Consider the following 23,956-nt stretch of genomic DNA (forward strand, 5'->3'; position numbering starts at 1 on the left):
AAAAGCGTATAACTGTACATAGTAGCCTATCCTAAAAAATAAAGAAAAAAGTATATTAGAAATCCATGACTTAAATAATTGTTTATTATAAAGGCTTTGGTTAAACTAATTGTTCTAAGGTCAATTCGATTTTTAGAAATGACTTAATAATAATAATAATAATAATAATAATAATAATAATAATAATAATAACAATAATTTAAAACTACACTTCCCATGAATTCGCGCGGCACTTTACGGCAGACTGTCACATTACCGCCAACTGACGTCACACGCTGTTACATGTGGATAAGCTATCTACAGCACAACATTTGAATTTCATAAACGGTGTCGTTTTGGTTGTAGTTAATTTAGCATATTCAAAAGCTTACGGAAGCTGAGCGTCCGCAGTACATCCATATGGGCCGACAAAAGACTGCAGTTATTAGAAAAACCGCTGCAACTATCTAAACGTGCTAACCGAAGCGCTACTTAGCAAAGGAAGGGAAAGTAAGTTTGTTTTAACGTTACATTTTTTTGTGCGGCTCTGAATACAAATGCTGTTTTCGAGTTACTAAATGTATGTTTTGAATAGCAAACTCATTTTGTAATAAACTGTATTAATTTATCACGAATTTACCCAAAGTTGTCATTAATGAAAATCACCCTTGTTTAGAGTACATTGCTACACAAAAATATCATAACTTATGAATTTTAGTTTGGAGAATTATTATTAGTATTTTTTTTATTTGACATGGGGTCTTTTAAAACGAACATACACAATAACTGATGAAGGGTATTATATCTTTAATGACACGGTCATAGATATTTTTTGGGTGACGTGTTTGCATAAGAAACTACATATACACAGTCATTAATTTTGTCTTTTTTCATTTCCACTGGTGCAGGCTACATGACATGGAGAACTACAGAAAAGCACGCACAGTCGAGCAGCCCTGCCCGTGTCCTTTCCCTGACCTGCCCAGCGACACTCCTGAAGTTCGAGTGAAGGATGGCAGCAAAATCCGCAACCTGATGAGGTTTGCTTTAAGCCGTATGGAGGAGAAAACAGCCTCCGTAGATCATCCAGGGCCTCTTGAAGGCTCAGAGGTGAGCGTCGGGTCGGGGGAGAATCTATGCCGCCAAATCGTGTTCACGGGTGTGGGTCAGAGCGTGGCTAAAGCTATCACGTGTGTGGAGATCATGAAACGCCGTGTTCATGGCCTACACCAGCACACCAAACTGGTCTATCGCACGGTTCAGGAGGTCTGGGAGCCCCTGGAGCCCGAGGCCGGCTTGGACAGTCTCACAGTCAGCAGAAATGTGCCCAGTATATGGGTTCTGCTCTCCAGAGACTCACTTGATAAGAACCAGCCAGGTTACCAAGCTCCAGGTTCTTTTGATGCCTTGTGGGCTCAGGCTCTCAGAGAGGAAGCAGCAGCTCCGAAACATGGACAGAGAAGGAAGAGGGGAGGAACAGGGGCCGGAAGGACAGAAGGGTCTGGGAGAGGAAAGGGTCCACGCAAGCACCCGGGTCGACTTGGAGAACCACGTAAACCTTTAGGTCATGCTGGGGGTGGGCAGGATTGAATCTGTGTTTTGCGGCTTCCTACCATACCTTGGTTCATATTGAGGTTTTTCCATTTTGAAGTTGCATATCTTGAGAATGTCTGTCATCAAATTGAGAGTTTAAAAGAGCAATACATAATAAGACCCTTGATAGTTCACCTAAAAATAAAATTCTGTTGTTATTGATTCATCCAAAGCTGTTTCTTTAAATAAATTAAACTGACTTCAGAAAACCCTCGCATTAAATTTTCCCATTAAATATTCTACTTTATTTTTAATCATGTTTTTTTGTTAAAATATCTTAATGCAAAACAATTATTCTATTGTTGTTGATAGGTGTTTTGATAAAAAAAAAAATATATATATATATATATGCTGATTATTTTCATTTTATATGATATGAATTGTTAAAAAAATATAGATTTGCCCAGACTGGTGATTATATGTAATCAATGTTAAAATATATATATATTTTTTCCATTTGGATGAGTTTTTGCTGGTTTAGGAAGCAATTCAAAACATGTTGAAATAAACAAACGCATTTCGCTTCATCTGTGTTTTATATTCTTGTAGATTTGATTTACAGACTAGTGCAAGTCGAAGTTTTTCACATCAAAAGAACGAAAATAGGCCTATGTCATGTTTCGTTACTTAACTCTAGATTATTTGATGCAAAGGAAAGGAAATTGTGTATTTTGAATACCAAATACGTCTGTGCAGAAAATACACAAATTTTGTCTTGAAGGGCTGTGACAGAATGCAAGTGTTTTTAAGTGACAGCTCAGAAAGCATTCAGTTGTTGTATTTGGTGTTTTTTTTTTTTTTTTTTTTTACATATATTTCAGATGAAAAACATGTAATTTGATGAGATTTTAGGCATATCAACAGCAGTGGAGAAAATTAAGACAAAACTCTAAATTAATTTCATGTTTTCCCAGCACAGACTGTTGGAGTAAAGTACAAAGACCGTGAACGCTTTAGAGAAATAAGGAATTTTATGTTAAATATTCACTAAGAAATTTCTGATTGGTAAAATTCTGGAAAAAAAAAAAAGTTCAAAAAATTTAATTTTTTGTTAAGTTTGTGATGTGTAGATACAAACACTTATCAGTTAGGTGGTAACACGGTTTTCCTTTAGCTGTTTTGGAATGGAATTATTTTGAGGGAATGAAGTGCCAATGTACTGTAGTTGTTGGTAAATTTCCTCACCTGCAATGTGAAACTTGTTGATTTTAGGGCACAAATCTTTCTGGAGTCTTATGCAAAACCACACGGGGAGATGAGAGAAGCGATTTTGAATATCAAATGTTCTTTTACCAAACGAACAGAGAATACATAGCTTTTTCTGTTCAGATAGAGGAAGAGTGCTGGCCAGGATAAGGTAGGATGAAGCAAACTACCACATTCATTTATTTTGTAAACTGAGTAAATATTTCTGAATGTTTTCCTTAGAAGTGGTGATTGGGATGCAGGAATAGCACTATAGTATATATATATTTTTAAGTATTATATATTTTTTTCAAATACAAGCCTAAGCACAAAACAATTGCTTGTCATCAAATACTGTTGTAAGGTCTGTACAGATAGCAAGAATTTAAGCGAATGAAAAATAACTTGATTTACTTAAACTGATGCATTTTTCATCTGAATGAATAAAAAAGTAACACGGCCTCCTAGATATGAATAATTTTGTTTCTATTAAAGCAATACTCCACCCCAAAATAAAAACTTTGTGATTAATCACTTACCTTCATGTCGTTCCAAACCCGTAAAAGCTTTGTTCATCTTTGGAACACAATTTAAGATATTTAAGATGGACTATTTTGACAGTGTAACTTACTCGGCAGTCTATGGAATCCTTCTTATTCCGAACACATCTAATGACATTTGTCTCATTATCTATGTAATGAATATATTTGAAATAAATGCATACTTTTGTTCAGCAAGTATGCATTAAATGGATAAAAAATTACCAATTATTATAAAATAAAAATAAAAAGATTCCAATATATGGTTTTCCTTTGAACTTTGTATTCATCAAAAACATTTCTGAAGTATCATGTGACTGCTGCAATGGCTGCTAAAAAAAGGGGGAAAAAAAGCTTTGCTTCACAAGAATGCATTACTTAAAAAAAAAAAAAAAAAAAAAAAAGAGAAAAAAGTTCTATTTAAATAGTAATACCATTTCACAATATTACTTTTTATCATATACTCCCAACCCCACCCGAAAAAAAAGGAGCAACTGCAAATGAGAGACAAAACATTGAAAGCAGGTATTCTACATTTTACATATTTTGTTTGACTAACTGTAAGAAGAGCCTCCTCGGTGAAAAATGTGGTTTACTCTTGTGTGCATGTGCATTTTGTACAATAAAAACTTGATCAACGTAGTGTTTTTTAAAAATATGTCATTTGCTTTTGTTTAGTTTTTTTGTGCTAGCTTAGTGCACAGCGGCTGAAACCAACTTCACACAAGCAGGAGCTGCATATGCAAAACACGCAGTCATGTTGGCTGTTCTGTTGACCATTTTGTTTTTTAATCAAGGTATATAATGCACACAGACAAATCTCTTATGTTCTGCATTATTTAATACAATAACTACGGATGCACCAATACAAATTCAAGAAGCCAAACAGTTTGTACTAAATAAATTGTTTGCTTAAGTCCTGTACTTGAAATTGCTGTTAGAAATATCACAATTGCTGTCTGAAATCTGTGAAATTTTCAAAGTGCAGTTATGCCAATAGATTCAGAAAATTGATGATAATATTTACACCAGAAACAAGTATTTACCCTCCAGTATCAACTTTATACGAGTGCAATGGAGTAGTATTGGTGCATATGTAGTGATTATCACTGTCTTGTTAGAAATAAGTTTGAAGTTTTTAAATAGCTAAACGAACATGATTAGTAGATTATTGAACATTCACAGGGCTTTCATTGGACAATCGTGGGACGAGTTTCATCACTGCATTCCCCGAGAATATTGCTGTTTATTATGGAAAGACCTATAACCTATTCAAAATCACTACCCTTCACCCAGACACTACGATCAGTGTCACCTATATGGCCAATGGCATCGTCAAAACTAACACAAGCCTTTCCGAAGGAATCGTTTGGACTTTGAATTTGACAAAGCAGGTTGAAGAATCCCAGTTAATGTCTTCCAATAAGACGTTTCGAATCACCAGTGATAAAAACATCACAGTGCTTTCTGTGAGTGGATGGGAGGGGAGATTCCAGTCTCACGTTGTCCAGCCTGAACAAAATCTGGGAAATGTGTATCTTGTTCCCTCTCTGAATTACAACAACATAGTCAAGTCCTTTAACCTCATGATGACATCGGATGTCAGATTCCTGAATTTTAGGCTGATGATCATCAATGCAGTGGACATGGTCAAAAGAGTAACCATCAAACAGGTAAATGAAATGGGTCAGAGCCAAGAAGATACTATAACGCTCAATCCTTACAATCTTTATCAGATTCCGATTGATGGGTTGGTGAGGCAAATCAACGCAGAGGACAAAGTGGCTGTGATTCTGACCCATCCGTGCTTTGACAGCAACAACTGCTCATGCAACATGATTCTGAACCAGCTCCAACCCTATGTGTCAAACAGTAATAATGACAGATTCCTCGTGCCCCCCATCTTCAGCGCCAGACAGCTACTTGTGGCAACAAATGAACCCTTCCAAGTTTGTCAGAGTTGTTTTACACCTGAAACTGGTGTTTGGGTGCAAACTTCTTCAGACATCCTGTCATTATTACAGAATTTAAAGAACAACATTTCAGTTATTTCTACCACCATCCAGGTTTCCCTCCGATTAATCAGTCCTGGACTTGTTCTAGATCTCATTCCGATAAGCAAGTTCTCTGGCTGCTATCTGGTAGATTTAAATTCCTCATGCAATGCTGCCTTGGTTATTGCTAATACATCCAGCACTGATGCTGTGCGAATGAATGATCAGAAGTTACCTACAAACATCATATGGAGAGTTATAAATGGCACAGGATACTCTTGTGCTCTAGTGGAGGGAGGAAGGATAAGCACAATCTGGCATCCTTTTGCAAGGATTGGTGTATATATGATAGAACGCTTGGACTCGAACAATACCTATGGGAGTGCAGCAACAGTTATAAATACAGACCCAGGTGAGTTGTTTGAGTTGAGTCACTTGTGATGTTTAACCATGATTTAAATCACATATAATTATATATTACATATTTTTCTTAAATATATATATATATATGTGTGTGTGTGTGTGTGTGTGTGTGTGTATATATATATATATATATATATATATATATATATATATATATGAAGAGTTCAGATGCAAAAGCCTCTAAGTGCCATCTGACGTTTTCATCTAAAATTTGGATTTTTATCAAGCTCCTATGCTTAGGTTGAGTCATTTTACTTTAATGGCAATGTGCAGGTCCTTTTCCAGGCTATTAAAGTGAAATAACTGAACATAAATATAGGCGCCTGAAAAAAATCCTAATTTTAGATAAAAATTTCAGATGGCATTTAGAGGCTTTTGCATCTGAACTCTTCATATATATATATATATATATTATGAGTGTAAAATTGATGAAACATGAATAATCACACCAAAATAAATAAAATACTATTCCATTTCTTCTTATTTGTGCAGTGTATTAGCAATTTAGTATTTTTTTCCAGTCTAAAATGATAAAATTCTATAAATATGTACTTAATGTACTTCTTTTAATAACAGTAATTCTAAATAAATAATAGTAATAGTAAATAAAAATACATATTATACTGTATAGCACTGTATATATTACTTTATATAAGATATGATTTTATGTACATTAACATTACCTTTCACATTCACATACTGTATATATGGACATTCACATATACCATTCACATATACCTTTTTAAAGTGTTTTAATGAGCATTTAATACAATTAAAATTGTTAACAAATAGAAATACTATACAATTCATTTATAAACCATCTATCTGTCTTCTACTGTTGCTTTAAATCTCGCTTTTTAATCTTTTTGAGTCACGAGTACCAAATTAGGAGCTTGTGCTAAGCTATTTAACTAACTGGTTAAATAATGTCAGTCATGTTCAATAATAACTGATTACTGAATATTAATTTGTGTGTGTTTAGATAATGGCGGCTGTCTGCTGACTCCAGAGATATTTGTACTTGGTGAAGATGAAATGAACTGGTTCAAGTCCCGCGAGTACTGCATGGAAAATGCTGATCAGTTTGCCAGGCTCAACAATGAAAGCAGCCAGGCTAAGATGACCTTAAGCATGACACGGAGGGAACCCACGGAGGGCTGGATCAGTCTGCGCCGCAGCTTGTACACAACTGACTGGTACTGGAGAAACGAGGACACTTTCCCACCTAACGTGGACTTCACTTACTGGGAGAATGGACAGCCTGACAAACCAGAGAAAGGCTTGTGCGCCTCCGTTTCCCTGGATCCCAGCAAGAAATTCAAGTGGAGGAGTGCACGCTGCTGTTCTAAAAAGAAGCCTGTTTGCTATAAAAGACCAAAATACTTCACTTTATGAGATACCTTTAAACAACAAATGTTTTTATTATAAGGCTTATGATTAATTTTTTTGCTTTTTTAGGGATCATTATAGATTGGTTTGATTTTAATGCTCAACATTTATCTGTCTATACATAGTTTGGCTCCTATATTATAGACTAGATTTAGAAAATGTTATCTGGTTGCCAATGTCATAGATCTAGCAATAATATTTACAGTGAAAAGAAAACTTTGCAGGTTAAGTATAACTTTTAAATATTAGCATGTAACTTGAGATGTATTTTGAGCTGTATCCAGACTCGGATTAAAACTTATTATTAAAGAATGTTAATTGAACAGCATCGAGTCCTGTAGACTTTTTTTAAATAAAAAATAATGCCATAGGCTTTATTTGATATCATTTTTTAGCCCTTTATTTTAAAAATCTTTACTTCAACAGTCGAGTCACTGGCAGACAAGTTTAAATTGCTTTGATTCAGTAGTAAATGTTCTTTGAAAAAATAAGAAAAAGCAATGTTTGTCTTTGTAATTCTTTTTGGCTGCCATTATCAAGCCATTTTTATAGTATTCAGTTATTCTTAATGGATTAAAGCGCCAATCTATTGTTTTTCATTTGGGTTGTAAGAAACTCCATGGCAAATCCTAGGAAAATCCCGTGGCAATCCATGTTGACTTGAAACTCTCAATCAAGAAGACAGAAAGGGTTATGATGGTGTGTGTTTGTGTACGTGCCTGTGTGGTGGTAGTGAATATAATTAATCAATCATTATGTACAGGTACAGTAGATTCCAGTTTAAGATAAAAAATATTCTAAAATTCTTTATATTTTCCAACCCACTATATAAGTCACTCAGAGTGAAATTATCCACTCAGGTCAGACAAAGATGGAAGTCAGAGTCATATGGCTCACTTCAGAAGAGGAAGTTTATTTTAAGCCTTTGTATTTTTAACAACATGAGAAAAGAAACCGCTTTGAAACCAGAGTGTTTTGATTATGCGAGCATGATATTTGCATCTTTTCAGTGTTCCACGCTGCTAGCTCTGATGCTAAACCTCCTCTTGATCACCCAAGCTCCCACCCCCAGAGCCAAAAGCAGCTTGATACCCAATGCCAGAGCAAGAAGTGGGACAAGAAGTGAGAAAGAGCTCTTTGTGGTTAACCTCTCTGGACTGGGGGGCAAAAGGTAAAGTGTGGCTTGATCCTTCCCCAAAGAGTTCGAAGCGGCACAGATGTACTGTCGTCCAGGTTTGACGTCCAGCAGTTGACTTGAAGTGCGGTATTGTCCAGTACCGTCCTGAGAAAGAGGGAATGAAGACTCTCCCTCCTGAACACCATCTGGTTCTATCCACTGAATGTCAGGAAGAGGGGAACCCTGAACATGACACACGGCTTTGAAGCCAGCTTCAGTCCCCTCGGCTGACAAACTCAGGATTCGTGGTGCAGCTAGGAATAAAACATAAATAAAGCAAGTAAAAATACCTGTCAGAATTTAAGAGCTGGCTTCCATTCAGTTCATAAGTCGGAATTTAAATTGTATAGGCCAAAGCCCATTGTAATTTGAACCGGAAAGACAGGAAGTGGAATTTACTGAATTACAATGGTTTTTGAAAGCTTGGTGGTGACATTGAAGTCTTGTGACCATGGAGAAGTGTTTTATACTGTAGCCTACTTTTAGTTTTTTATTTCTACTGACTGTGTTTAGGTTCCAAATTAATGACAGTTGTGCTTATTTGTGACGATTATCTTAAACAATACCTGTAAGAATCATTAACTTTTGCTGGTCACATAAATTATTTTTTATTTTATAAAGCCAATGGGAAAATCCTGTTGGATATTTGTCGGAACATAGATTTGTCTTAAAGCCTATAAAATGTTTGGGACTTTTTAAATGCCATTCACACAAAGCTTTATCAAGCCTTCTGTAGAAATTTGTCTTGACAAAACTTAATTTTTACGTTAACAATTACGCCAGTTGCCTTTACATCATTTTACATCAACTTCCTTTTTTAATTTGACTTTTCATGTTTTAACATTTAAGCCAAATTTCAATTATATTTCCTGTTTGCAACCTTAATTTAAATTCAGGAAATAAATTGAAATTGAAATTGAATTTTGAAAAGCATTTTGCATAGAACACAACACGTCATCCATATGCAGTCTTGGAACAACCAATCATTTCAGCGTTAGAGTTCATATCAGCTTATTTTTATCATTTCTATTTTTAGACATATTTATTGATTAGGTAATAATTGGCTTGTTAAACATACTGTTCCATAAGAAGCAAACTTACAGTCATCGTAAAGATTCAACACGTTAAGACATCAGATGGGAACATACAGGAATAAACTGATGCTTTTCTTACCCTCCACTCGTAGACGAGTACCAAGTGTGTTCTCAAAGCTTGTATGGGGATGTCCCGGTATCTCTACACGGCAGTAAAAGCGGCCGTTATCATTCAAGGTCACGCTGTTGATCCTGAGTGAGACGTCATGGTTTCGGTGGTTGCCCTCCAGGCGGTAGCGCTGGTCCTGGCTGGGCCTTGATTGGCACAGCTGGCTGTTGTTCAGACTTGTGCAGCGGAACAGCACAGTGGCGGCCCGTCCGTGGCCCAGGGTCCACGATACATGCATGGAGGAGGGATGGGTGTGATGCGGGTGGCTAAAAGAGCAGGGAAGCACTACTGGGTACCCCTCCATCGCCCGGACCTCAGTGGGTGCTTTCATCAACCAGCCGTCATCATCTTTGGCTATAACTAGGGAACAAAGTTGACAAAGCTTGCAAAATCTAAATTATCAGGTCTATTGGGTTTTTCTTTTCAAACCTGAAAATGTGAATTTTCTTACCTGCAGAATAAAGGATCACCAGCAGACCAAGAGTTTTAGTAAAATGGTGTGTATCCATTGCAGACATTGTGGATTTATGATTCAGGATGAGGAGAAAAAAATTCCTAGCAACAAGTTCCTATTTCTGACTCACCATCACACCATCACAGATGACTTACTTCATACATCTATAATGCTATTCATACATCTATCTATGACATACAAATCAAATGACACAAATTGGAACTTTAGTGATTAGACTGAACTATTTTAAGAAGTATAGTGCCAAGAAACCTGATAACGTTTCAAGATGTGGTGCTGCTGTAAGCAATTCATTGTGAGAAAATGGATTTTTATTTTTGGAGCAGGAACTTTCAGAGGAAACGACCCGCACTGACCAGTTCACTAAAGAAGGGGTATATTGGAAACATAAGTAGACAGTTCCTTATTTTACACATTATTTAGCATCTTGATGAGTCACAGTACCTTTATTTGAAATATTCTGTCTGTGGGATCCCGAAATATTCTCTCAGAAGATGCAGGATTATGTGTTAGGTTTGCTTTCTTTGATTTGCAGTCTCAAAGGTAATACATTATTTTTTACATTTTAAAAGCAAGAATGTAACTAATTCTACACTGTAAAATAAATAAATAAATAAATACATGAGGTTCTTCCAATACCAGACAGACAGAGAGTCTTGGAGAACTGGAATTGCAAAGATTTCTTCTAAGAATTAAAATGAAAGCAATAAATGTAAACTGGAAAAATATGCACTACAAACTATGATTACCTCCAGATTAAGTGTTTTTAGCCAATCTTGTTACGATTTATGCAATCATTATATGTTGTTCTGTTGTCATCCGCAGGCCTAACTTGTACACCATGGACAATGAAAGTACAGCATCAGGTCAATAGCACATTGGGACAAAATGTGATTCTACCTTGCATCTTCACACACCCAAAACAAAATAGTTACAAAGGTTATATAACTATTAAATGGATACAGAGCAACGTACATAAACCGATTTTTCAGTGCATGTTTTATCAGACCAAAGAACAAGACAGTAACTGTATTGATCCAACATCTTCAAAACGACACTTGCTTCAAGGCAACCACAGAGAAGGAGACATTTCCTTAAGGATCAATAATGTAGATTTGACTGATGCCTCACAGTACACCTGTAGGGTGGAGCTGGATTATAATAGATTTGAGAAAAACACGATGCTTAATGTCAACGGTAAGGGTTACACAGCATTTGTATCATCACACAAATGAACAGTCCACCCCCCCAAAAAAATATTTTAATGCTTTGGGACACTTAATTCTCACTCAAAGGGGTAGTTCTGTCATCATTTACTCACCCTCAATTATACATTTTAATTGCAGTTTAAGTGTCCAAATACTTTTTGGGACCACTGCATTGTATGCATGAAATTACAGATTTTTTTTGTTATTGTCAACTGTAGCTCCAGCACAAATCCTTAGCCTATCCTTGGATTTAGATGATGTGAATATGATGGTGAAATGCATTGCCCAAGGGAATCCAGTTCCTGAAGTGAAATGGACCTCGTCATCTGGACCAATAGAACACTCTCCAATCAAAGTTGGCTACAAAGTCATCAGCTTCATTCCATTCTCTGACCAGGACGTGTACACCTGCCAATCTGTAAACTCACTGGGCCAGGATGAGAAAACATTTCCGAACCAAAATACAAATCAAAATTGTACTGGTCTTTCGGTGATAACTGGCATTCTGGTGTGTTTGCTGTTGCTTGGGCTTGTAGCGTTCATTTTGGATGTGGTGAAAAGAAGTAAGTAGCCTGCCTGATTCATTTTTGTGCATTTTGCTTGGTGTGTGCAAATTCTGATGTTATTTTTGTTGTTATTTTTGCCAAAAAGGACAAAGTGCACAGGGAATAATGCTACGGTAAGATCGCACGTCATTCATTTAAACTGGCCATAATAATGAAATAGTGCATCTTTATAAAGTATCTGAATGAAACTTAATATTTGTTTTCATTTTCAGGGATATGGGTGCACAGAGGGTTAAACCCTCAATACATAAAGCTAATGAGACAGTTTATGCCAATATCAGCACTTGTCCAGTTGGTGAAACTAGACAAGTTGACTCAACAGAGGCACTGGGAGAGGGAGCAAAGGTTGAAATGATTCCCATGGCCCCAAAAAATCAGTCGCAGAGACATCCAGGACCCTCACCAGACACTGAAGAAAACTGAAAAGTGAGTGGTATTTGATTGTTTTGCCTAACTTCATAGTTGCATAGTCTCAATCATGGGTCAGAAATTTGACTTTAATGTGTATGCATATATTTTAATATATTTTGATGAACCAGCTTATATTCATTATGACCTTAAAAGGGAAATAAAATGTTGAAAGAAGACATATAAACAAACAACTTAGTACTGTATATGTGCAATACAAGTGCAGTTTAAATTAAATAATATATATGTAAGGAATAATTGGCCGTTCAAAAGCCTTCAAAAGCATTCCCCCACAAGGATATGTACTCTATATACAGTTCATAAATTAGTGTGTGTCTTTTGGTTGTGACGGGATAGGGTTATGTACTTAAATGTGTGGATTATTATATATAGACAAGTGGTTCCCAACCTTTTTCAACTCGCGGCCCACTGCAAGAGAATTAACTGACCCCGCTATTGTTGGGTTAATAACTTAGTACTCAGAAGCTAGATTGTTAACAGTCTTTATTGAATGAACTGGCAATGAACAGAAAATAACTCGGGCTGGCACCGCTTGGCACAGCTGCTTTTGTTCTGTAGCATATGCAGCGAAAATATATAAGATAAATTGCAGGTTTATTCTTAAATTCTTAAACCAATCAGCGAGCTTGGATAGTGCAAGCATAGTTACAGTTTAATATTTATTTTCTGTTATTTAATTATATATATATATATATATATATATATATATATATATATATATATATATATATATATATATATTTTTTACATATATTAACAATATTATTATTTCTTTTAACAGTAATTGGCGGCCCGCCTGCCATACCATTTCAACCCACTAGGGGGCCGCGGCCCACAGGTTGAAAACCACTGATCTATACCGCTAGTGAAACTGCACTTTTACACAAGTTATCATGTGGTATCTGTTTCTTTTCTAGGCGCTGATCCAGAAGGACCAATCACATTTGTTTTTGATTACTTTATGATATATATTTTTTGAAATCATTGTATATGATATTTTTTATGGTGTAATTTGCTTCGTATTTCAGATATATGTCATTATAGTTCATATGTCTAAAAATAATATTATATGTTGGTGTATAAATGTTTTCAAAAAGTTTTGACTAATGCAGACTAATTCGAGGCTCCACGCGCCCCCGTGTGGACGAGGCTGTTTTATTTCCCGTGGTCACGCCCTGTTGTAGTTGCCTTTCTCTTGAACCAGCTACTAGTTCAATGTTAACAGCCTTACATAAATATTAACTTATTTTATTTGTAAAATAGTATATACCAGAATGCCTCACACTATCGTTACTACTACAAGCACAACAACAACAACATCCTCATCGGATGGAGGATTTTGCAACATCGGTTATGCGCGTTCATTTCAAGGATTACTGAAAATCGGCCAAGTGGTAAGAGAAAGTTATACTTGTATCAAAAGTATTTTATAAAGTAAATGTAAACGATAATCATTAATTTAGGGAAGATAGATGGTAACTGACTGTTTTACACCACGATGTTTCACTGACCGACTAACGGAACTCATTCCTAAACTTTCATGAATACATTGCTTAAGAACGAACAGTGCAGGATCTGTGCATTAATTTACAGCAGCACGTCTAATGTTTGTTTTGGAGAAACGTTGGGAAAAAGTATCCAAGAAGTTAGACATTCACTAACAAAAATGCTAAAACGTACTGTAACATGATATTTCCATGCTTTGTATCGTGCATTATGTTATGTTTTTGGGCTACAGTCTTCCATGTTATTCTTGAGGAGTTAAATCTGAAAACTTGTGCTAACTAAAAGTTTTAATCTTAACAACTCCAAAAAGTACTATGATATTTTTTAAAGAATGCTGGATTAAATGACATGGTAAATTAATCTGATCATCAATCAGTACCATGGTGTGCAAACACAATTAGTCTTATCCCCTTAATCAGATCTACAGGAAAAGGCACTTGCGTGTGTGTTTGCATACATTTCTCAACCTTCTATTTATTCCCAAATGAGAAATGCATTAGGCTAAGCTTAAACTGCAATATAGGCCAAAACTAACATTACAGCAAAACTCAGAGCAACTAGTAATAGTATTGTTGATTTTTATGTTATTTAAATATTTGTATACATTAATGCTTTATTGATTAACAGAACTTTCGAGTGAACTGTTCATGAATACTGTATAATTTGCTTATGTTCAAACAACACAATATATTAATATATTTCTCCTATAAAAACAATTGGTGATGAGTATCCTGGAAATTTTCACCAATAAAAATGATAAAATGCACTGTACAATGTTATTGCCATGATTCTTATGTTTGAATATGTGTCACACTATTAAAATAATTTTTTTGGACAGTGTCAATTTGTTCTGTAAACGGTGGAATAATGCAGTTCTTTAAAGTATTTTGGATTAAATACCATTGTATGTGATTATGGTATTCATTCAGTACCTGGACGTTACCATGTGACATCATCACTGTTCCCTGGTTCTACCATAATACAGTACAACAGGTTTAATAACTTTTTTCTTATATCAAAAATAACTAAATATTTAAATACAATAAAGCAATACAGAAAAATATATAAAAATAAAGGTTTTACACAGATTCAAGTGCAAAGGAACTATAAAGACCAGTAGGTATAATTTTACAATAAGGCCTATGTAAAGTGTGAATGAACAATAAAGAATCAAAAGGCTTTCAAACAACATCCAGGGCATGTTGTAGGCCAGATTAAAATGTAAAAAAAAGTTTGAAAACGAATAGTCTATTAAGTTTAAATATGTAAGTATTTGTTGCTGTGTTGAACATTATAGCAAATCCACAAAACTGAATGGATATTTAAATCTATTTAAATATGTTTTAGAAAGTAGCATTGCTGCTTTATTTATGGGGTTTCCAGGGTAACGGCTGCATTTTCTGCAGTTTAACGCCATCTGCTGTCAGAGAGTGAATGTGCTTTCATTCAGCGCATCCATCACGTGTTCCCCATGTGCTTCTCATGCGCTTGTTTACATCAGAGCGCAGGAGTCTTTTAAGCAGCAAACATCATGTTGTGCATTTTGATCAGTTGATGGGAGAAGTCTTTTTAAAATGCATCCCAAATTCCGAATAATTTGTAATGTACAATTATTCATGGTATTTAGAATACCATGAATATGATATTGCCTATGATAACAATATTGTGCATATTCATTACTGCGATATATCGCATAACCGAATACCGGCACTTGTCTAGTGTGGTTTAGGGTGTGTGTGTGTGGGAGTGTAGCAGGTGATGACAGGCAATGATATTTTGATAAGACTCACACTCCCTGGATGCTCGGGAACAGCCGGCTGCTAAAATGGTTGCAGTGATGAGAGAGATTTAGAGAGATTTGCACTGCAACATGTGGGGCCTCTGTGCTCAAAGAGGGCTAAACACAAAACACACCAAAGCCAAAGATGAAACATTTCAGATAAGAAGATAAATGGTTTGACAACAGATTTTTTTTTCCCACCATTCACACGTTTTTGCTTAATCGGTTCAACAGGAAACACCAGTGTTCACAGGAAAAGAAACCTGTTTTTTTTGTATTTGCATAAATTATGTAACACTTCTATGCAACAAAAGAGGAAATGCATCATATTTCTTTTACATTTATAATTCTTAAATATGAAATTATTCAATTAAAAAAATTAAAAATAAATTAATTTAAAACCAGACATTTTAACTCAAATATCAGAAACATAATAATGATTAAAACGTAATATTACTGAAGAAATGAATAGAAACTTCTTAACTTCTCATTGTCCGGGTACTTCTATTTTAATTTAATTTGAGTTGGTGAAATCCAAGGTTTTACTGAGCTAAAGCATTGCTACTTTTTGTTTTTTGTCTCAAAATAAAAATATTAGTATTTCCTGTGAAGGGCAAAATAATCTTTAACTGAAATTTACTATCTGTAATTTTGCAGGTGACCCTCCTGATTGCTTTCCTTTGTGTGTACTGTAAGGGGTTCACTTCCTCTGAATACCGCTACTTTGAGGTGGTTACTGCATGGTTTCTCATCGTCTTCTTAATCTTCTTCCTCATGTATTTGTTTCGACTTCAAAGCAAAATCACTTGCATCAACTGGACATTGACGGTAAGTCAGCAGAGTTAAAGGGGGGGGGGGGTGAAATGCTCGTTTTCACTCAATATCCTGTTAATCTTGAGTACCTATAGAGTAGTACTGCATCCTTCATAACTCCAAAAAGTCTTTAGTTTTATTATATTCATAAGAGAAAGATAGTCTGTACTGATTTTTCCTGGAAAAACACGACCGGCTGGAGGCGTGACTTGTGGGCGGAGCTAAAGAATCACGAGCGCCAGTAGGCTTTTGAGTTGAGAGCATGTTGAAACTGTGACATTACCGTGAGGAAAAAAAAACATCATCCAAAACAAACCATGGCTAAAAGTCAGATTCAGCCGTTTATTTATGATCCAGAATCAGATCCCGAGGCTGAAACTGAACGAGAGCAGCAGCAACGACGACTCACTCCGAGCGGGGCTCGAACCCAGGTCTCCGGCATGGAGGCAGAGATATTTGAAGCGGTTTTACTCACCGCCTGTGGTTCCAACACACGATCGTGACCCTTTTTCGTTGGGACTGCATTATCCTTAAGAAATAAACGATACGCAAATCCGTCGTCAAACTGGACCTTGTTTGTAAAACAAACATCTTCGAAATGCAGGGAACAAACACAAACACTTGCACAACTCCTTTGATGCTCTGTAAAAATAAACTCCATCCACTGGTCCCTTAATGCTGTTTTTTTTTTTTGGTAATCTGTGCAGGGTTGTCTTGCCCTGGCAACCAAAAACACACTCCTTTTGTGACATTTCGCGGCGCTCTCGCTCTGATCAGTGAAGTCTGTTGTGCTCTCTCTGCTCTGCTATACGGGAGCGCGCGCTCTTCCGGCAAACGTGCCCTCAGGACCCATATAAGGAAATTCCGCTCCATCTAACGTCACACAGAGCCATACTCGAAAAAAACTTTCCGAAACTTGTGACAAACCGGAAGGAGTATTTTGGGAACAAAAATACTCCTTCAAACGTACAACTTAATTTTTGAAACTTTGTCCATGTTTAGCATGGGAATCCAACTCTTTAACAGTGTAAAAAAAACTCAGTATGCATGAAATAGCATTTCACCCCCCCCCCTTTAACATTTCACTTACCAGTACACATCTTCTCAATAAAGATCATGGTATTAGGTGTCTTTTGTAATTATTTGACTGTTTATGCTGCTTTTTCATTTCAAATTAACTCTTTATTGCCTTCTCAGGAGTTTTTACATTATGCTGTGGGAGGAATCCTGGTCTTTATTGCCTCTATAGTTGTTGCTGTGAAGAGTTATGGGTTCTCAGCTTTGATCGCTGGATCTGTGAGTGCCTTTTAATGCTTGCAATATGAGGAAGCAAGACATGTGAATCGTTACTGTTGCAATACACTCTATTTATTGTGCAGTGCATGTACAATTCTTAGAAAGGTCTATTAGGCATCAAAAGCAAATGACTTTTCATGTTTAAGAATTACAAATGTGATTATAGAATATTATTAATATGTCACTAATGTCTGTTTTTACATAAACACAGGTGTTTGGCTTTATAGCTACTTTTCTTATTGCAATCAGCATATGGACTTCTTATAAGGTCACATGTGGCTCTCAACCAACTGGTGAGTCTGGTCATGTTTTAATCATGTAATTTGAAAGCTGTGAACAGTTTTAAGGATAAAAGAAAAATTATATCCACCTTCAGGCAATCCAAAATATTGACAAATGTATTTGTTCATTGCAACAAATTTGGAGAAATGTAGTATTACATCACATCCTCTGCAGTGAATGGGTGTCGTCAGAATGAAAGTTCAAACAGCTGGTAAAACATCACAGTAATCCACAAATAATTCATATGACTCCAGTCCATCAGTTAACATTTTGTGAAATGTAGCGTCTAGTGAAAAAGTCCATCTCCTGTTTTCATCTCACATCAAAAACCACCGACATAATTGTTCAGAACTGTTTGGACTGCTTTTAATCTAAACAGAGCTTGATCTGTACATATTTCTTTCCTGATTGACCTTTTAACTGTAGATATGGTATTATGGATTATGAACATGTATTTTAGCTGAAAGCAGAAAGGAGTCTGGTCTGGAGTCATTTGAACTCTCATTCTGACGGCACCCATTCACTGCAGAGGATCCATCAGTGAGCAAGTGATTTAGTGCTTAATTCTCCAAATCTGTTTTAATAAAGCAGTGAATCCCAATCCTGGCCCTAGAGAACCTTCAACACTGCACATTTTAGACGTCTCCCTATTCAAACACACTGATTCAACTCATCAGCTCATTAGTGAAGACTCCACCTCAAATGTGTGTGTCAGATCAAGAGAAACACCAAAAACGTGCAGCGCTGGGGGCTCTCCAGGATTTGGAACCATTGTGATAAAGAAACACATAACATCTACATCTTGGATAACCTGAGGGTGATAACATTTGCAGAAAAATATGAATTAGGACGAACTGTTCCTTTAACAGAATGGACATGTTGAAAATCATTGCATAATTTCCTGCTATTTCTCTCTTGAAGGTGCTGCAGTGTAACTGGATGGATGATCAGATGACAGTAGCAAGGAAAATTCTCAATTTGTTCTAGAGAGACAGAGTTCTTTAAGGACATTAAAGGGACATTTTCGGTTGTTTCTGAAGATGCTTTATGCTTCAAAAGTGGATTTTTTTCATCAAAATTTTAGTGCCTCTGTGAACTTAATCAGCTTGGATCAAACTTTGAATTTTTCAGCATTAAGACTGGTTTATTTTAAGAGTGGAGTTTTAATATTTATCAATAATGTCTGAAACCAAAAGGGGCCATTTATTCACGAGAATGTTTACATTATTTATTTGACAGTATTCACTGGGGAAAATATTTATTTAAAGCCCCAGCTGATTTTTTTATTTTGCCCACTTACAAAGAAATGAAGGGTCTGGCACATAACCAGTGGGAGCCAGAACTTTTTCTGGTTGGTAGGGGATCAAATACTTATTTCACTCACTGAAATGCAAATCAATTTCTAAACTTTATATAATGCATTTTGTTTTTTGTTTTCTGGATTTTTTGGTTGGTATTCTGTCTCTACCCATTAAAATAAACCTACCCTTCATCTCTTTGTAAATAGGCAAACTTACAAAATCAGCTGGGGATCAAATAGATATTTCTCCCACTGTATATCGTGTGATGCAGATTTGATTTAGTGCCTGTGATAAAAGGATATTTTGGCTGAAATTAAGGATTGATGCTGACCCACAGTATTATTGCTATTATGAGAAGAGTTGAGGTGTTTTGCTTTTCACAGTATCTCTATATATACATATAATGATTTGCAACTGTAAAGTTTGAAGAATGCATTTTTGGCTTTCTAAATGTAAGTGCCTTTGTTGTATTCATTGTGATAAAAAGAAAAGGTCTCCTGATGTCGTGTATGTTTTGTTGATTCTTTATTGATTTAAAACCAGAATCAGTCAGTCAGTTTTACTTTTTCATGACAGCTTTGGTTTCCATTGATATATATATATATATATATTTTTATCATACAATGGAGGTCAAAGGGAACTGAAAATGTTACCAACATTCATCAAAATATCTTCTTCTGTGTTGCAAAAAAAAAAAAAAAAAAAAAAAAAAAAAATTAGTCATACCGGTTTGAAATGACAGGAAGTTTTACAGGAATTACAACAGAATCTGCATTTTTGAATGGACTATCCCTTTAAGTTTTTTTTTAACCATTAAAATTCCTTTTTGCATTATTCCATTTTTAAAGCAAATGTGAACATACTTGATTATACATCATCATATTTGTAGTATTTTCTTTATGCTGATCAAAAAATAAATGCATACCAAAGAGATGTCTGGATGCATTACAGTAATGAGAATCATAGAGGCAAAGTGGTATTAAAATTACGTTGTAATGCAGTGTAACTCTCAATGGTCCTAACAGGCTGCATGTCCTTTATATCATTGTTTCTTTTGGTTCTGGGATGAAATATGACCTCGACAAGTTTTTGTTTCTCTGTTTAGTCAGATTGGCTTTAATGTAGCAAAAATCATGCTATACCCACTTAATATTGAAATGTTTAAGGTATCTTATCTGCAGGACCACTTAACATACAGTGACTCATGCTCACTACTTTCTGGTTGCAGCAAGAGGTTGTTGTTTGGCAAAAATTACAGGAAACCCTTGACCTCTATCAGGGGAAGTGCCGCCAAAAGAGAAAGAGGGAAATAAACTGACGTTTTAGATCACTAATGGGTGTTTTTAACTCTACTGCAATGTACACGGTGTATGGAAATTTACAGTTAAAACCAAAGGACCAGGTTTGTTGAATGAAGACAGGGAGGAGACAGATCACTCTAAAGAGCCAGAGATGCTATCAGTTGAAGAAGCATTTACTGAAGAAAACAGTTTCCATTTTCATCAGAAGTCATCTTCAATACTCACAGTGAAGTTTGAAGGTGGATCTGCTTACATGTTAAAAACACCAGTAATTATACACTAACAAAGATCACTAAACGCTTCAATACATGGGTAAGCAAGCTTCTGATTGGTTCTAAAACCTAGATAAACTTAGACAATATCCACATATGGACGTAAGCACTTCAAGCATATCTCTAAGTGATTATTTAGGAGACAGAGATCTGAGGTCAGACGTAACAGGCTCTCCAAAGACCTATTCCTGACCTGGATGGCAGCAACTGACAAAATTCTTCAGGACAGTCTTCTATCACAGAAAAAGATGCCAACACAAAAATACACCCAGAGCATTTATCTGTACTTAAGGGTTACCCAGCTCTGGAGAACGTTTTTCAGGATGGTTCGTTACACACACAGTGTGCAGTCCTTATTTTAAAGAGTATAAATACAAAATAAGGCAGGATTCTTTAAAGGGGTCATATGATGCGATTTCAATTTTTTCCTTTCTCCATGGAGTGTTGCAAGCTCTTGGTGTATAAAGAAGATCTGTAAAGTCGCAAAGACTAAAGTCTCAAATCCCAAAATATATTCTTTATAAAAGTTAAGACTCGACCACACCCTGCTAAAATGACTCGTTTAAACAGCCTTGTAAAAATCAACAGCATCATGTGACCCCTTTAATATATATTATGCAAATACATAAATATCACAGCTGTCTTGAAAACTTATCATTCTCATAGATGGGATGTCACCCTGGCCTCATTTTATGGTCTGAAAATAAAAGCTGTATAAGCATATTAAAACAACAACAACAATAATGAAAAATTTCTAAAACACAACAAAAACACTCAAGCTTTAACTACAATAAAATTGAAAATTGAAACAAAATCAAATTCAAAATATAAAGTATATAATCTTTGTTAATTCTCCTCCGATCACAAACAGGCATTATCATTGTCGAAACACGTCTACAATGACTCCAATCAGCATATAATGAAAGACTGATATACAAACAAAATACTTTCAAATGATAAATACAGAAATATATGAAGAACAATGCATAAACTAAAATTAAGGGGGGCTAATCAATATAATGCACGTAATTTAGAGAGTTTTAAAGTGTTCAATTTGTCAGCGGCTTTAAGGATTCACATCAAATATTCAAATAATTTTCAAATGCCACAAATCTTGGAGCCTTAAGTCAGTGAAGCTGGAATTGACTGACCTCTGGTGGTGACCTCTGGAGGTGGCGCTGCAGGTCCTACAGATGCCTTCATATTTCAGTGTGGTCATTAAGTATTTTAAAAGAATATAGCTTCCTTAAAGGAGGGTTTCAAAATCAGATCCCAGTTCAGCTGAATATTTGTTATTCCAAGATTAAAGAACCAGTAATTTCTTCAGATAGTTCCCTGGGAAAAGATTTGGAAGGTTCATTTGTAAAATTTATTTCAGTTAACACAGAATACTCACTCATACTAATGCTTTGTTCTTTACTAAAGTCTGTCCTGCTATGACAAACAAAACGCTCTGTATGTAATCAGGTATTCTTAACTTTTTTCAAATTTTTATAATGGTAAAATATGTAAAATATAATACAATAAGACATGTAAATGGACAATAAAGAAAAAAAATTAGCATATAATTGCTTAAAATAATTGTTTTGAAGGATGTGTGCATTATTGCGGTAGTTGAGATGCAGAATTTCTTTGTATTGATGGTTTAGTTTAATAAGATAAGAGTGTGAGAGTCTTTGTAAACATTGGGATTTATTATTAACTCAAAATAGTAATTACAGATTGGGGTAGGGATTGGGTTAAATCTATATTTTTGGACAAAAAATGTTGATCCAGGAACATGTCTTACTTGGCAAAATCCCGGTGACCTGTGTATGCTAAGACACAGTGCATGAAAATCCTACTGCCTTTCTCACAGGATCAACTCTAACAGTAGGATTGTAGTCTGGATATTTAGAGTTCATGTTTTTGGATACTAGCCAAGTGTAGTTTATGTGTATCTATGCAAAGTTTATCAGTATATCCAGGCCTACGGATAGCTAACAATAAAGTTCATTTCTCTTTGAACCGTTTATTTTTTATTTTTTTAATGAACTTCAATATGAAATGTGGAAGGATTCTAACTCCAGTGAGTTCACATCTGTCTTTACTTCATGTTTATTTCATTATACAGTAAGGTTAAGACCTATATAGTGATCAAGTCAAAGTCATTAAAGAAGAGAGAAAACGGATGGATCCATAAAGTGCCAAGCATTTTTTTTATTGCAAGAAATCTTAGAATCCCTTGTTTTTGAAAGGCTGTTTTCATAGCCAGCCTTTTATGCATCCTCAGTACAAACAAGGAAGTAATATTGTCACATTTCTCAAATAATTTGACAAAATTACCCCTTGTAATGAAATTACAATAAAATACAACTTTTTTTTATTTTTGTAATTTTGTTCACACATCACTTATGTGACCCTGGACCACAAAACCAGCCGTAAGTCACATGGGTATATTTGTAGCAATAGCCAACAAAACATTATATGGATCAAAATTATAAATTTTTCTTTTATGCTAAAAATCATTAGGATATTAAGTAAAGATCATGTTCCATGAAGATATTTTGTACATTTCCTACCGTAAATATATCCAAACTTCATTTTTGATTAGTAATATGCATTGCTAAAGACTTCATTTGGACAGCTTTAAAGACAGTTTTCTCAATATTTAGTTCTTTTTTTTTTTACACCCTCAGATTCCAGATAAATAGTTGTATCTCTGCCAGATATTGTCCTATCCTATAATTTATTTATTTAATGCATAAATCTCAATAAATAAAAAAAGACCATTATGACTGGTTTTGTGGTCCAGTGTCAGGGTCTCAGACATGCTCTATTGCCTCAGGTAAGCATGTACTCTAGCTTTCACTAAGTTTTAGTAAAACTTTTTTAAGGCCAAAATTATTTGAAGCGGTGAAAATGCCTACAACTGATGGAGAGTCATATGAAATATTTATTATTATTATTTTATATATAATCAGTGCTGTCAAATGATTAATCATGATTAATCACATCCAAAATAAAAGTTTTTGTTTACATAATATGTGTGTATACTGTATATATTTATTATGTATATATAAATACACACACATACAGTATATAATATTTCCATGTATATATTAATATGAATATCATTGATATTATATATAAATATTTTAAATGTGTAAGAATAACATATATTTCTTAAATATAAACATGCATGTGTGTGTATTTATATGTACATAATAAATATACACAACACACACACACATATATTATGTAAACAA

At 35.1% G+C, this 23,956-nt stretch overlaps 5 protein-coding genes across 6 annotated transcripts; 4 read left to right on the forward strand and 1 right to left on the reverse strand.

Annotated features, from left to right (window-relative positions):
* The first annotated feature begins 226 nt into the window (after positions 1 to 226).
* rpp25l (ribonuclease P/MRP 25 subunit-like) lies at positions 227 to 1,738 on the forward strand. 2 transcript variants are annotated; one of them, XM_026283641.1, is made up of 2 exons: positions 227 to 489; positions 882 to 1,738. In XM_026283641.1, the coding sequence occupies exon 2, from the start codon at positions 898 to 900 to the stop codon at positions 1,567 to 1,569; it is 672 nt and encodes a 223-aa protein (XP_026139426.1). In that variant the 5' UTR covers positions 227 to 489; positions 882 to 897; the 3' UTR covers positions 1,570 to 1,738. The 2 variants fall into 2 exon arrangements, with proteins under 2 accessions (XP_026139426.1, XP_026139427.1); XM_026283642.1 differs by having other exon boundaries at positions 888 to 1,738.
* Positions 1,739 to 3,680: 1,942 nt separating this feature from the next.
* Positions 3,681 to 7,423, forward strand: LOC113115911 (uncharacterized). The gene is made up of 3 exons (XM_026283644.1): positions 3,681 to 4,093; positions 4,482 to 5,702; positions 6,696 to 7,423. Exons 1-3 carry the CDS (start codon positions 4,054 to 4,056, stop codon positions 7,106 to 7,108), a joined length of 1,674 nt encoding a protein of 557 aa, XP_026139429.1. The 5' UTR covers positions 3,681 to 4,053; the 3' UTR covers positions 7,109 to 7,423.
* A 605-nt stretch (positions 7,424 to 8,028) lies between these two features.
* On the reverse strand, positions 8,029 to 10,005 carry LOC113116812 (sialic acid-binding Ig-like lectin 15). Its single transcript, XM_026285132.1, has 3 exons — positions 9,934 to 10,005; positions 9,453 to 9,842; positions 8,029 to 8,533 (listed from the first exon to the last, which is right to left on the reverse strand). The coding sequence occupies exons 1-3, from the start codon at positions 9,998 to 10,000 to the stop codon at positions 8,109 to 8,111; spliced, it is 882 nt and encodes a 293-aa protein (XP_026140917.1). The 5' UTR covers positions 10,001 to 10,005; the 3' UTR covers positions 8,029 to 8,108.
* Positions 10,006 to 10,418: 413 nt separating this feature from the next.
* Positions 10,419 to 13,176, forward strand: LOC113115912 (sialic acid-binding Ig-like lectin 15). Its single transcript, XM_026283645.1, has 6 exons — positions 10,419 to 10,497; positions 10,780 to 11,151; positions 11,381 to 11,725; positions 11,814 to 11,841; positions 11,941 to 12,154; positions 13,075 to 13,176. Exons 1-5 carry the CDS (start codon positions 10,449 to 10,451, stop codon positions 12,149 to 12,151), a joined length of 1,005 nt encoding a protein of 334 aa, XP_026139430.1. The 5' UTR covers positions 10,419 to 10,448; the 3' UTR covers positions 12,152 to 12,154; positions 13,075 to 13,176.
* A 139-nt stretch (positions 13,177 to 13,315) lies between these two features.
* Positions 13,316 to 19,636, forward strand: LOC113115913 (CKLF-like MARVEL transmembrane domain-containing protein 7). Its single transcript, XM_026283646.1, has 5 exons — positions 13,316 to 13,551; positions 16,101 to 16,271; positions 17,454 to 17,552; positions 17,764 to 17,845; positions 18,756 to 19,636. Exons 1-5 carry the CDS (start codon positions 13,432 to 13,434, stop codon positions 18,767 to 18,769), a joined length of 486 nt encoding a protein of 161 aa, XP_026139431.1. The 5' UTR covers positions 13,316 to 13,431; the 3' UTR covers positions 18,770 to 19,636.
* The last annotated feature ends 4,320 nt before the right edge of the window (positions 19,637 to 23,956 follow it).

Source organism: Carassius auratus, chromosome 16 (genome assembly GCF_003368295.1).
Source record: "Carassius auratus strain Wakin chromosome 16, ASM336829v1, whole genome shotgun sequence".
NCBI classification, from domain to species: Eukaryota; Metazoa; Chordata; class Actinopteri; order Cypriniformes; family Cyprinidae; genus Carassius; species Carassius auratus.

Coding starts and splice junctions, on each gene's coding strand:
- LOC113115912 (XM_026283645.1), top strand. CDS start 10,449: ATGCAGGATTATGTGTTAGGTTTGCTTTCTTTGATTTGCAGTCTCAAA. Junction 11,726..11,813: donor TTTGGATGTGGTGAAAAGAA/GTAAGTAGCCTG, acceptor TTTGCCAAAAAG/GACAAAGTGCACAGGGAATA. Junction 11,842..11,940: donor GCACAGGGAATAATGCTACG/GTAAGATCGCAC, acceptor TTTCATTTTCAG/GGATATGGGTGCACAGAGGG.
- LOC113115911 (XM_026283644.1), top strand. CDS start 4,054: ATGTTGGCTGTTCTGTTGACCATTTTGTTTTTTAATCAAG. Junction 4,094..4,481: donor CATTTTGTTTTTTAATCAAG/GTATATAATGCA, acceptor GAACATTCACAG/GGCTTTCATTGGACAATCGT. Junction 5,703..6,695: donor AGTTATAAATACAGACCCAG/GTGAGTTGTTTG, acceptor GTGTGTGTTTAG/ATAATGGCGGCTGTCTGCTG.
- rpp25l (XM_026283641.1), top strand. CDS start 898: ATGGAGAACTACAGAAAAGCACGCACAGTCGAGCAGCCCTGCCCGTGT.
- LOC113116812 (XM_026285132.1), bottom strand. CDS start 10,000: ATGTCTGCAATGGATACACACCATTTTACTAAAACTCTTGGTCTGCTG. Junction 9,843..9,933: donor GGTGATCCTTTATTCTGCAG/GTAAGAAAATTC, acceptor TTTGTTCCCTAG/TTATAGCCAAAGATGATGAC. Junction 8,534..9,452: donor TACTCGTCTACGAGTGGAGG/GTAAGAAAAGCA, acceptor TTTTATTCCTAG/CTGCACCACGAATCCTGAGT.
- LOC113115913 (XM_026283646.1), top strand. CDS start 13,432: ATGCCTCACACTATCGTTACTACTACAAGCACAACAACAACAACATCC. Junction 13,552..16,100: donor TACTGAAAATCGGCCAAGTG/GTAAGAGAAAGT, acceptor GTAATTTTGCAG/GTGACCCTCCTGATTGCTTT. Junction 16,272..17,453: donor GCATCAACTGGACATTGACG/GTAAGTCAGCAG, acceptor TTGCCTTCTCAG/GAGTTTTTACATTATGCTGT.